General features: G+C 39.5%; 1 protein-coding gene across 1 annotated transcript in view; it reads right to left on the bottom strand.

The window, feature by feature from the left end:
* Window positions 1-12829, bottom strand: part of TMEM260 (transmembrane protein 260) — a 72092-nt gene extending 59263 nt beyond the window's left edge. The window contains 4 exon segments of the mRNA XM_061428987.1: window positions 1724-1875; window positions 2607-2638; window positions 12538-12664; window positions 12666-12829. Coding sequence (XP_061284971.1) covers window positions 1724-1875; window positions 2607-2638; window positions 12538-12664; window positions 12666-12698 — 344 coding nt within the window. The 5' untranslated portion in view covers window positions 12699-12829.
* Window positions 12830-13446: the final 617 nt, after the last annotated feature.

Here is a 13446-nt window from a genome sequence, read left to right as displayed (position 1 = left end):
TTTAAAACATGTCAGTAAGTATATGAATTTATCATTAAGACCATATATTAAAATAAAATGGTCACAGGTCTGTGTGCTGATCTAAAACCCATTATAATCAAGCATAATAATTATAGCTATTTTAAAATGCAGACAACTCAAAGGAAAATTACTGTCCCAAACTATTCGGATTCTGGAAAGACAAAGAATTTATATATGATTTTTGCAGTGGTTTTTATGTGGAAGGGCATCAACAATTAATATAACAAAAAACCATGGAAAAGTTTTAGAAAACAAATAGCTTTACTTGCTTTAAGAGACAGCTACAGCATTTAATATGTGTATATGTTGTAGAAATAATCTAAAATACAAATGAACTAGCAAAACAAATATTAGTTTTTAAAAAAAAATGGCTTTGTCTTAAATATCTTATGAAAATTAGTAATTCATACATTTAATACAGAACTGGTATGTTCTAAATTTCACTCTAGATATTTAAAATAGTTTTTCTCTCAATGAAAATAATGATACAGCCTTAATTATAAAATAAGACCAGAAGGAACAATTCTAATAAAAATTACTCTAATCATTTAGAAAAAGTATTCATAATACTAATTAATCCAAACAAAAATGTTAAACATTTAATACTTAAAGATATGGCTATCACTGAAAACCTGTAAGACTGAAATAAAAACAAATTAAATAATACAGATAAACGTTTAGGAATGATCAACAATTACAATTTTGAATCTGAAACTTTCCACAAATAGATTTAATAGTAATTTTTAGCCATAGTAACTTTTACCTTCTTACAAACAAGCAAAGGGAATTTAGAAAGAATTTAGTCAAAGGGCAGTAATATGACAAATGTAAATAAAACAGTCTCCAAAAAGGACTTTTGAAATTTTCTATTCAAATTATACTATATTTACATACAAAATTATTTGTTTTTATAATAAAATCTGCAATACTTTTTGAAAGAAATGTTTTAACTTGGTTTTTCCTTTTTAGAAAGTATAATTTGTAGTTTTGACTATAATCCTTTCAGGCGTAGGTTAGACTGAGTTAGTACTGAAAGCGAGAAACAGCAAAGACAAATACAGATTACCAAATCCTAAACTAATGACCTGTTTTTTTAAAAGTAGGGTAGCCTTCCAAACTAGGAAAGCCTTTCATTATGAAGTAAGTGGTGTCTCATTTGCTTGTTTTCCCTACAGCTATACTGTAACAAAGTGAAACCTTACTAAAACTACATTCCCAAATTGATTTCCTTAGTTAATAGCCTCATTTCAAAATGTATGCATGTGCATATTTAAAATACAATATAATTAGGTATTAGCTCTGGACCTGATAGGCAGCTGCCTATCAGCAATACTGTGAGTAATTAAATAATATTTACCATTTACCAAAAGAAGAACTTCATACTGTTAAACTGGCCCATCTGCATCTTCCTAAAATGACAAACATTATTAATTCTGCCTAAACAGAGAATTGTGATAATGAACTGGTGACACTTTCTCTCCACTGTATGAAGCAGAACCAACTGTGTAATCATTTGAGGGTCAAACACATATGAAATTACTGTAAATTGAGAAAGTGAAATCACATGAGTGATTAGGAAAACCATTTAAGCAACAAAAGGTGTTTTTTGGGGTTTTTTTTTTTTGTCATGTATGTACATGGGCCATAAGAAAGCTCCATCTCCAATTAGTTAAAATTAACTTTAACTAATCAACTACTTTACCTGAAAACGGTGAAAAAAAGTAAAGCTGCAGCTGCTGCTCCAAATAAGCCACACAGCAGATTGACTCGGTAGGCAACCGAACCAAAAGGAAATAGTAGAATTGCCAGTTTAGCCACCAGAGTAAACAAAGGGTAGCCAGGAGGGTGGGCAACCTAAGGGAAAATTAGCAACAGTTAGGAGGTTTCCATCTAGTTTTAAAGGAACAGTCACACTGGCTTTCACTGAAAAGTAGCCCTTTTCCCAGGCAAGTATAAAGATTAAGAGACAATGACTAAATGTTTGAATAGTGGTTTTCTATTGTAATCCTCTTGTGCCAATACAAATAAATATTTTCTTTAGTGGATTTGGCAGCGTCTATCACATGGTGTGTCACCTAGAGAAGGGGTGACATATTTCATTGTCAGTTCTTAAGCAGTTTGTTCTCTGGGTTCACAGTACATTAGGGTCATTTAAAAGGCTATTGAAAAAAAGCCGGTTCTGAAATATCGCATTGGTTAGAAAGTTGAAAGACCACACTGCTATCGGATTACCACCATGCTGACAGTCCTAAGGTCTTGCCTAAAGGGATCATACACCATAATAAAGTTTATTAAATAATAAACTTATTAAAACTGTTAACCCGATTTATTTTATTCTCCATAGCTTATACAAAATTTGGGGTGATAATAAGCCAGCTACTGTATATATAGTAAAGGCTTTGCTTTATAATTTAGTTTAATTGGATTTAAAACTTAAAGTAAATTGTCACGTACTGTACTTATAAGTTACTAAAAACTGGGGTTTGAAAATAAATTAATCTACTTTACTCCATGCTTAATTAAACTTTCTTAATTCCTAAAACTGTTAATGAGAGCATTGATTAAACAATAAAACTAATACTTACTCCAAGCTCATGTGCGGCTGTGATCAGTTCCCCTGTGAAAAAATAATGTAAAACCAATAATTACTATTAGAAAATGACACTCCTCCAAAGTTTTCAAAATCCAAATGCTTGCATTGGGGTTTTGCATTAATTTGACTGGATAAAACTGTAAATCTGCAGAGATTTAACAGCATGAAATAGTCTCAGAGTATTTTCTCCCTTAGGTCTCATTGAACAAACTATCTTTGACAGTTTTTAATAACTGGTCAGTGGAAATATAGGTGAATTCTAGTTTCTAAAAATGCTTATTTTAAACAAGCTCCTACTATAGGAGGGAATAATATCCAATATCTTGCAATAACCTATAATGAAGAATATGTAATATGTATAACTGAATTACTTTTCTGTACACCAGAAACTAACACAACATTGTAAATCAAGTATACTTCAATTTTTTAAAAAAGCTTACTTTCCGTCCTGAAGGTTGTTTACACTTGCAAATATATAAAAACTCTTACAGAGCATTAGTGTAAAACGCTGTTATCCCTCAAGAATTTAGTGCAAAACTGCCTGTAAAAATGCAACCTTATATGTAAAATGAGCAGAAGCTGGATTTGAACAGTCTATAAAATGTGCCTTTCCGCCCTAAGCTGGCATTTAGATACCTTCTCTACATTCATTACCCTGGATATTTTTAAACAATTGCCAAATGCTTATTAACTGCAGGTTATTTTGGCAAGCTTTGATTACCACAGCACATTTTTTTTCAAACCATTAAATCACCATGTCATTTACATAGTTCTTTGTAATTCCTCAACATTAGCAATTACTTCTAAAATTATGATGTAGTAATTCAGTGCCTATTTGATAGTCCTTTTAGTATCCAGGGACTATTTCTGACTCATTCCTATATACATAATACTGTACAGTTTAAGAAATCAATCAATATTAACTGATTTATGAAAGTTAAAAATTATCAGAAAATGTATTAATGTCTATTTTCTATCCTTCAGTGGCTATCAATGTCCTTCATTTCTAGACCCTGATCATATTAATGTCTATTTTCTATCCTTCAGTGGCTATCAATGTCCTTCATTTCTAGAACCCTGATCATATTTTAGACCTTTTCTCTTGTCCTGGGCTATGGCAGTAGCTTTTGACCAATATTCTGTTTCAATTCATCTCCCTACTGAAATCACTAATTACTGCCACCCCCACCCCCACCCCCCGCCCCGCCAGAGGTCAAGATTGTTTTCTTAGTCTAAAATTTCTCAATGGCTGCTCTCTGCCCACTGAATGAAGTTGATTTCTCATTGTGACACCTAAGCCCTCTACGGCTTCTGGTTCCTTTCCCAAGGCTTATGTCCATGAAACTTAGGCTCACCTCTGTCAGATTGGGCTCCCCACTGTTACTCTGAAATGGTCCTCTTTTGCACCTCTTATCACTCACTTTCTCACCCAGCATTCTCTCCTAAATCCTTCAAGGCCTGGTTCAATTGTTACCTTCTCATTGACACCTTTCCTTACACATACCCCTCCCCAGCTTCACCCATTAGAATTAATCACTTCTGCCTCCTTCATAGAACCTGCCTGAACCTATTTAGCACTTCTTTAGATTGCTTTCTATTCTGGTTAGTTGTTTTCATTTGTCTTTTCCACTAAGTTATCCATTTTAGGGTTCTGTCAAGAAGACATCGGCACCTCTCCCTCCTGTGCCACCCAGAAGAGTCCCGCACATAGAAGATGACAAAAAGACTCAGACATCCCCATCAGGTGGGATAATTGCTCACTTCAGAGAAGCCCCACAAGGACATGAAAGACAGATACTACTCACTTAAGTCACATGCTTAAGGACATCTTTGAAGTCTTCCAGAAAAATTCAAGAACATCTTAGAAGACAAAAGCCCTTTTTGTATCTTACACAAATCATTCATGGTTTTAAAATGCTTAAAATAACCTTCCCTTTGCAGATACTGTTACCAAAACTGTATTTATCATTTTATATTCCAAAATGGGTTTGCTCTTATGTGTTCAGTCCCAAAAGGTTTTAATTAATTTCTGATTCTTACATTTCTGTAAGTGCAATGAAGCACAGTTCAGTTCAGATTTTCAAGGCCACTATTGATTCTCCTCAAATAAAAATGTATTTAGAATTACATCTAACATTAAGAAAAATGCCCTATTTTCTCTTTTTACCATTGAAAAGTCAATATACTGTTATTCTTTGTGGGAGTTGTTGGTAGAAAGATGAATCTTGAATGTTACAAACCTCCAACACCAACTCTTTTCGTATGTGAATTAAAATCTAAATAGAAAAGATGATAGTGTTCAAAGTCTATTATGTACCCTTGATAAAAAGCTAAAGAGAAGCACTACTCTTAAAATTGAACATGATACAAAGAGAAATAATTAAAAAAAAAAAGCCTTCTGGCACCTTGCTTTCCCTCAATCAACCCTTTACACTAGGGTTCGATGGGTCAGTGGTAACGTGTCCACCTGCAATGCAGGAGATGTGGGTTTGATCCCTGGACCAAGAAGATCCCCTGGAGAAGAAAATGGCAACCCACTCCGTATTCTTGCCTGGGAAGTCCCATGGGCAGAGGAGCCTGGCAGGCTATAGTCCATGGGGTTCAACAGAGTTGGACAGTACTTAGCAACTAAACACAATTTGTCCAATATAAGTCCTACTATAACCTGTATCAGAATTACCTGGATGCCTTTTAAAAGTGAAGATTCCTTGACCATAACCTAAATCTCCTTACACGACACCCTCTGGAATCAGGGCCAATGTTTTCCAGGCAATTCTCAAGTATCAATATATTCAAGCTTGAGAACCACAGCTTTGTCTGGGACAAAAATGGGTGGCAAACTCAGAGTAGTTAGCAGATGTTTCACCTTTACATAACCCAGATCCCTCTGTATGTTAAAAATATATAAATATACATATAAGCTAATTTATTTTTCCCAAGAATAACAAACACAAGTGAAGGCTAGATTCCCAACCTTTCCTCTAAATGACCAGGAAGGCTTTTGCCCATAAATCAACAATGTGTATCAAGTGGTACAAAAAGTAGTTTTGGCTAGGCCACACAATGTGATGGATTCATGAAGTATAATTTAAGACTTATTAGGAAGAAGAGTATATGCTTTATGTTGGTCTTGAGATGCATTCTGTTTATTGGTTAAAAAAAATTCATAAACATGAAATCTAAAGAGAACAGTACATTAAACACATAAGCAAAATTATCAAAGATGTGATTTACAAATTTTACTGGCAACATTGGAAAAGTTTATTTAGCATTCTCAAAAAAATGAACATAAAAATATTAGAAGCAACTACTATCCAGCGTCAAATGAAACAAATCAGAATACCTAAAAAATCTGATAACTCTAAGTGAATAGATAACTTTATTCTTTTGGGAAAAAAATAAAAGACATTATTAACGAAAACAAAGTAACAATTGTAATGGTGTGGGGCAGGCACCAGATATAGCAGCCCCACTTAGCTACTGGTCAGCACCACAGTGGACCCTCCCCCTCTTCTGTATAAAAGGAATCCAAATTTAGGTTGTTTTGTGTGTGTGTGTATATAAACTTTTTATTTTGTATTGGGGTGGTGGTGGTGGTGGTGTAGCCCTCATAATTAACAAAAGAGTATGAAATTGTACTTATACAGTACTTAGGTGTAACCTCAAAAATGACAGAATGATTTCAGTTCATTTCCAAGGCAAGCCATTCAACATCACAGTAATCCAAGTTTATGCCTCTACCACTGATGCCAAAGAAGCTTATCAGTTCTATGAAGACCTAGTAGATCTCCTAAAACTAACACCGAAAAAAGATGTTCTATTCATCATTGGAGATTGGAATGCAAAAGTAGAAAGTCAAGATATACCTGGAGTAACAGTCAAGTTTGGCCTTGGAAAACAAAATGAAGCAGGGCAAAGGCTAACTGAATTCTGCCAAGAGAATGTACTGGTCATAGCATATACCTTTTTTCAACAAGTCAAGAGACTACTTTACACATGGACATCACCAAATGGTCAATACTGAAATCAAATTGATTACATTCTTTGTAGTCGAAGATGGAGAAGCTGTATACAGTTAGCAAAAATAAGACCTGGAGCTGACTGTGGCTCAGATCATCAATTTCTCATAGAAAATTCGCTAGTGGCTCAGATGGTAAAGAATCCGCCTGCAATGTGGAAGACCTGGGTTCAATCCCTGGAGTGGGAAGATCCCCTGGCGGAGGGCATGGCACTCTAGTATTCTTGCCTGGAGAATCCCCATGGACAGAGTCCATAGGGTCGCCAAGAGGTGGACACAACTGAGCGACTAAGCACAGCACAAAGAAAACCGGGAAAAACACTAGGCCAGTCAGGTATGACTTAAATCAAATCCCGTATGAATTCGCAGTAAAGGTAACGAATAGATTCAAGGGACTACATCTAGTTAACAGAGTGCCTGGAGAACTAAGAACAGAAGTCCACATATTGTATAGAAGGTGGCGAACAAAACCATCCCAAAGAAAAAGAAAAGCAAGAAGGCAAAGTGGTATCTGAGGAGACTTTACAAATAGTGGAAGAAGGAAGAGAAGCGGAAAGCAAGGGAGAGAGGGAAAAGTACGTCCAATTAAATGCAGAGTTCCAAAGAATAGCTAGGAGAGACAAGAAGACCTTCTTCAATGAACAGTGCTTAATAATAGAAGAAAATAACAAACGGGGAAAGACGAGATCTCTTTAGGAAAATTGGAAACATCAAGGAAGCATTCCACCCAAAGAAGGGCACAATAAAGGATAAAAATGGTAGAGACCTAATAGACCCTGAAGAGACCAAGAAGAGATGGAAAGAATACATGGAAGAACTGTATAAAAAGATCTTAATGAACTGGATTACTATAATGGTGTGGTTAGTTACCCAGAGCCAGACATTCTGGAGTACAAAGTCAAGAGGGCCTTAAGAAGCACTGCTGCTAATAAAGCTAGTGGATGTGATGAAATTCCAGCAGAACTATTCAAATCCCTAAAGGATGATGCCATCAGGTTTTGCATTCATTATGTCAGCAATTTGTCACCCTGCTGATTTAACTTATATGCAGAGTACATCATGCAAAATCCTGGGCTAGATGAAGCACAAGCTGGAATCAAGGTTGCCGGGACAAATATCAATAACCTCAGATATGCAGATGACACCACCCTTATGGCAAAAAGTGAAGAACTTAAGAGCCTCTTGATGAAGGTGAAAGAGGAGAGCGAAAAAGCTGGCTTAAAACTCAACATTCAAAAAAGTGAAGATCATGGCATCCGGTCCCATCATTTCATGGCAAATAGATGGGGAAGCAATGGAAACAGTGAGACTTTATTTTCTGGGCTCCAAAATCACTGCACATGTTGACTGCAGCCATGAAATTAAAGGACACTTGCTCCTTGGAAGAAAAGCTATGACAAGCTTAGATAGCATATTAAAAAGCAGAGACATTACTTTGGCAACAAAGATCCATCTAGTCAAAGCTATGGTTTTTCCAGTAGTCACGTACGGATGTGAGGGCTGGACCATAAAGAAGGCTGAGCACCGAAGAATTGATGCTTTTGAACTGTGGTGTTGGAGAAGACTCTTGACAGTCCCTTAGACTGGAAGAAGATCAAACTAGTCAATCCTAAAGGAAATCAGTCCTGAATATTCATTGGAAGGACTGATGCTGAAGCTGAAACTCCAATACTTTGGCCACCTGATGCGAAGGGCTGACTCATTAGAAAAGACCCTGATGCTGGGAAAGACTGAAGGCAAGAGGAGAAGGGGATGACAGAGGATGAGATGGTTGGATGGCATCACCGACTCAATGGACATGAGTTTGAGCAAGTCCTGGAAGGATAGGGGAAAGGATAGGAAAACCTGGTGTGCAGTAGTCCATGGGGTCCCAAAGAGTCAGACATGACTGAGCAACTAAACAACATCAGCAAATCTGGAAGACCCAGCAGTAGCCATAGGACTAGCAAAGGTCAATTCTCATCCCAATTCCCAAGAAGGGTGATACAAAAAATGTGCTAACCATTGGACAATTGTACTGATATCCCATACTAATAAGGCCATGCTTAAAATCCTGCATGCTAGGCTTCAGCATTATGTGAACCAAGAACTTCCAGATGTCCAAACTGGGTTTAGAAAAGGAAGAGGAACTGAAGATGAAGTTGCTAACCTTAACTGGATTATAGAGAAAGTAGGGGAATTTCAGAAAAACATCTGTTTCATCAACTACACCAAAGCCTTTGACTGTATGGATCATGACAAACTGTGGAAAACTCTTAGATGGGAATACCAGACCATCTCACCTGTCTCCTGAGAAACCTGTATGCGGGTCAAAAAGCAACAGTTAGAATCCTATATGGAACAACTGATTGGTTCAAGATCAAGAAAGGAGTACGACAGGGCTGTCTGCTGTCACCCTGTTTGTTTAACCTACACGCTGAGCACATCATGAGAAATGTGAGGCTGGATGAGTTATAAGCTGCAATCAAGATAGGTGGGAGAAACATCAACAACCTCAGATATGCAGATGATACCACTCTAATGGCAGAAAGTGAAGAAGAACTAAAGAGCCTCTTGATGAGGGTGAAGGAGGAGAGTGAAAGAGCTAGCTTAAGACTAAATATTAAAAAACCTAAGATCATGGCACCTGCCCATTACTGCATGGCAAATGGAAGGGGAAATGGTGGAAATAGTGACAGATTTTCTCTTCTTGGGCTCCAAAATCACTGCAGATGGTGATTGCAGCCATGAAATCAGAAGACAATTGCTTCTTGACAGTTAAGCGATGATAAACCTAGACGGTGTATTGAAAAGCAGAGACATTACTCTGCTGACAGAGGTCCGTATAGTCAAGGCTATGGGCTTCCCAGTGGTCATGTACAGTTGTTGAGAGCTGGACTGTAAAGAGGGCAGAACGCCAAAGAACTGATGCCTTCAAACTGTGACGCTAGAGAGGGCTCCTGAAAGTCCCTTGGATGCAAGGAGATCAAACCAATTTTAAGGAAGATCAACCCTGAATATTCACTGGAAGGACTGATGCTGAAGCTCCAGTATTTTGGTCATCTGATATGAACAGATGACTCACTGGAAAAGTCCTTGATGCTGGGAAAGATTGAGGGCAGAAGAGGAAGTGAGAGGATGAGATGGCTGGACAGCATCACCGATGCAATGAACATGAACCTGGGCAAACTCAGGGAGACGGTGAGGGACAGGGAGGCCTGGCATGCTGCAGTCCATGGGCGTAAAGTCAGACATGACTAGGTAACTGAACAACAACACCTTTTTATTTTGTATTGGGGTGGTGGTGGTTTAGTTGCTAAGACATGTCCTACTCTTTTGTGACGCCATGGACTGTGAGGCCTGCCAGGCTCTTCTGTCCATAGGATTTCCCAGGTAGTACTGGAGTGGGTTGTCATTTGCTTCTCCAGGGGATCTTCCCAATTCAGGGGTCAAACCCTTATCTCCTGCATTTGTAGGTGGAGTCTTTACAGCTGAGCTGCCAGGGAAACCTGGTATAGTGGATTAACAACGTTGTGATATTTTCAGGTGAACAGCAAAGGGACTCAGCCATATGTATACATGTATTCATTCTCCCCCAAACTCCCCTCCCATTCAGGCTGCCCCATAACACTGAGCAGAGTTCCATGTGCTATACAGTAGGTTTTTGTCGGTTATCCATTTTAAATACAGCAGTGTGTACTTGTCCATCCCAGACTCCTTATCTATCCATTCCTCCTGGCAAACCGCTAAGTTCCTTCTCTAAGCTTGTGAGTCTGTTTCTGTTTTCTAAGTAAGTTCTTTGTATCATTTCTTTTTAGAGTCCACATACAAGGGATGCCACTCAGTATTTCTCCTTCTGACTTACTTCACTCAGTATGACAATCTCTAGGTCCACCCATGTTGTTGCAAGTGGCATTACTTCATTTTTAACGACTGAGTAGTATTCCATTGTATATGTACCAAGGTTTTGTTTTGTTTTGTTTTTTTGAGGTGCTAGTCTGTCATCTTTTCAGTCTGCTAGCTTTACAATTAAAGTGGTTATTCCTTGCTCCAACAACTGTTTTCCCGATTTACTGGCCTGCTGTACAGAAAGCAAAATGAGCTTGGTAACACAATCATAAATTTTAAATAGACTTCATCACTAAATACATGATGATAGATTTAAAAGAATTTAGAGCATAGGCTAGTTAAGAGAGCACGCTCTAAATTCAATCTACTTGGGTTTTTTCCCTCTTGACTACCTCTATCTTCTACTTGTGTGATTCTGGACAGAGCTTAACCTTAGTTTTGTCATCTATAAAATAAATGAGTACCTACCTCACAGGGTAGCAGCTGGGAGAATTAAAATGGCAATCTATGTAAAGCACTTTGAACAGTGCCTGGCACATAGTAAGTGCTCAACAAGTGTTGTTATTATTCATTCTAATCTCATCCTTCAGGCTCAAACAACCATAGTCAAGAACTATCAATGCTTTTTTTCAAAGGTACAGAACTATTCAACCTGTAAGTAATACTCTCCAATATCAAAGCTCTCACAACTATAAAGTTATTTCTATTATTTAGTATAAAACTTGAAAATAACTCCATTCCCCACTATACTAATGAAACACTGCTCCTATTCAATAGGATCTGAAAGAAAAAATAAAGGTAATGATGTGTAAAAGGAACATCAGGGATTTTCAATGTGGTAGGCAGCCTTGAAGACGGCCTCTAAAACTCCCAAATTCCAATATTCTCACTGGATAACCCTCTGCCGCTGAGTATGGGCTGGACATACTGACTCACTTCCAAGAATAAAACAGGGCAGTGGTCTGCCACTGCCAGGATTGGGTTACAAAATGACGGAGCGGTAGGCAGAGGTGCCATCTCTCTCTCTCTCTGTGAAACCCCCACATCAAAGAGCTGGATGAGGTTTAGAATTTAATCCTTGTTAGGTTGAACCTTTGAGTTGACTGCACCCCAGCCCACACCAGGACAACAAACTTGTTCTGGATAAGAGCACCCACTTAAACTGCACCCAGATTCCTGATCAACAGAACATGTGAGAGAATAACCGTTTGTTGTTTTAAGCCACTCAATTTGGGGGTATTCTGTTATGCAGCAACTAAGGTGTTCAGTTTTTTTCAGTCTATAGATTCACTACCCCAAGTTTCAGCACCATTCTGACAAAATCACTGATCACTATTAGGCAGTATTAGATGATCAGTTTGACAACAAAACAAAACCTGCATCTGCATCTCATCCCAAATACGCAACGATTATTCATGTGATTTAAATAGCCCCGAGTCACGCTTTTCGATAGAATCAGCTTTAAGCCGCAACTGGTTTCCACTATTTTTAAGTGTTCTCCCGCAAATAGTCTGCAAGGCTGGTTGCTTTTCAACGTTCAGATTTCAACTAAAGTATCACCTCCTTAGAGGCCTTTCCGGACTAGCCATCCGGATAGAGCCACTGCCTACCCAACTATCAATCACATTTTCCTCTTACTGTCTCCAATAACTTCTCCCAATACGTTGTGTTTATTCAACAGTTTGTGTATTGTCTCTGCCCGCATTACAACACTCTCCATGAAACTTGCTCGCGGCTCCTGTCAGCCCTTTTGTCTGGTACACGACAAAGACTCTGCAAGTAACACTGGTATCTGTGGACGAAAAAGGAATGGAAAGCTAGGAAGATGATCTGGAGAAGTGGAGCGGTCAGTTAAGTCCCATGAGGAGAAAGCAACCAGCCCTGTCTCGAAAGGCTGAAAACTACAAGAGACCAGAACTACAGGAAAATTACAGAAATGAAAACACACAAACTGGTTTTGAAACGCAAAACCCTGCGGGGGGCCCCGGCGGGAGGATGGGGTGGGCGAACTGACCAGATCTCGTGGAAACGGTCAGAATCAGGGAGGGCAGGAGGGACGACCTTGAGAGTACATTACCCGAGTCGCCCCCTGGCAGCGAGGGGGGCAGCGTGAGAGTGAACACGGCGGCCACAGCGGCGAACACGGCGACGCCGCCGCAGAGGCCCCCAGCGCCCCGCGCCCCCACTCGGGCTGCCTGCCCCCCAAGCCGGGCCCCCGCCGTCGCCATGGAGACCCATGGGCCAGAGGGGACCAAGAAAGGAGGACACGGCGGGCCCCAGAAGTCGGGGCGCCAGGAGCCCACAAGGCGAGAGGCGAGCTCGGCACTAGGCGGCCGCGGCAGCTTCCGGGTCGGGCCGGACCGCACCTTTCTGCGCCGGCGCGGGGGTAGAAAATGCGGGATCTCGCGGGACCCAGGCCCGGGCAGCCGTCAGAGTGCCCGGGGTTTACAGAATTATAGTGTGCTTTCCACTAGCGCATCACAAGGGACAAACCTTGTTTTAACAGAGGAAGCCTGGGCCGCCGTCGCTATGGCCTCCCCCACTTCCTGGCCACTTGGTCGGGTCTGACAGAGACGGGAGCCGGGTCGCCAAGCGGGCCGAAGGAAGGGTAGCGACTTCCCCCTGAGGTGTGGGGTGGAACTGCACGAGGGGCCCCAGCCCGCCAACCCGCAATGTGCGCCTAGTCAACATACACCTAAATCACATGTTTACTGCGAGTAATTATATGCCCGTGTGCTAATTGTTAAATCGCCGAGTTATTTTCAGAGAGATTAAAGAAAGCTAATTGGTCTTTTTTTTTTCTTTTCTTTTCTTATAGCATGAGGAAAACTTGGGAGATGAGTTGAAAAACTTGAGTTTCTGAGGTAGTACAAATAATTTATATCATGATAAAATTGTCTCCTACATTGATGAGGAGGAGTGTTTCTGTGAAGCTTTGACCATGCGGTGGAAAATGAAGTCACTGCATTTTCCAGTTGGCTGCAAT

This window comes from Bos javanicus, chromosome 10 (assembly GCF_032452875.1).
Source record: "Bos javanicus breed banteng chromosome 10, ARS-OSU_banteng_1.0, whole genome shotgun sequence".
NCBI lineage: Eukaryota > Metazoa > Chordata > Mammalia > Artiodactyla > Bovidae > Bos > Bos javanicus.
Note: the sequence above shows the minus strand (reverse complement) of the source record. Positions and strands in the feature narration are given on the sequence as shown.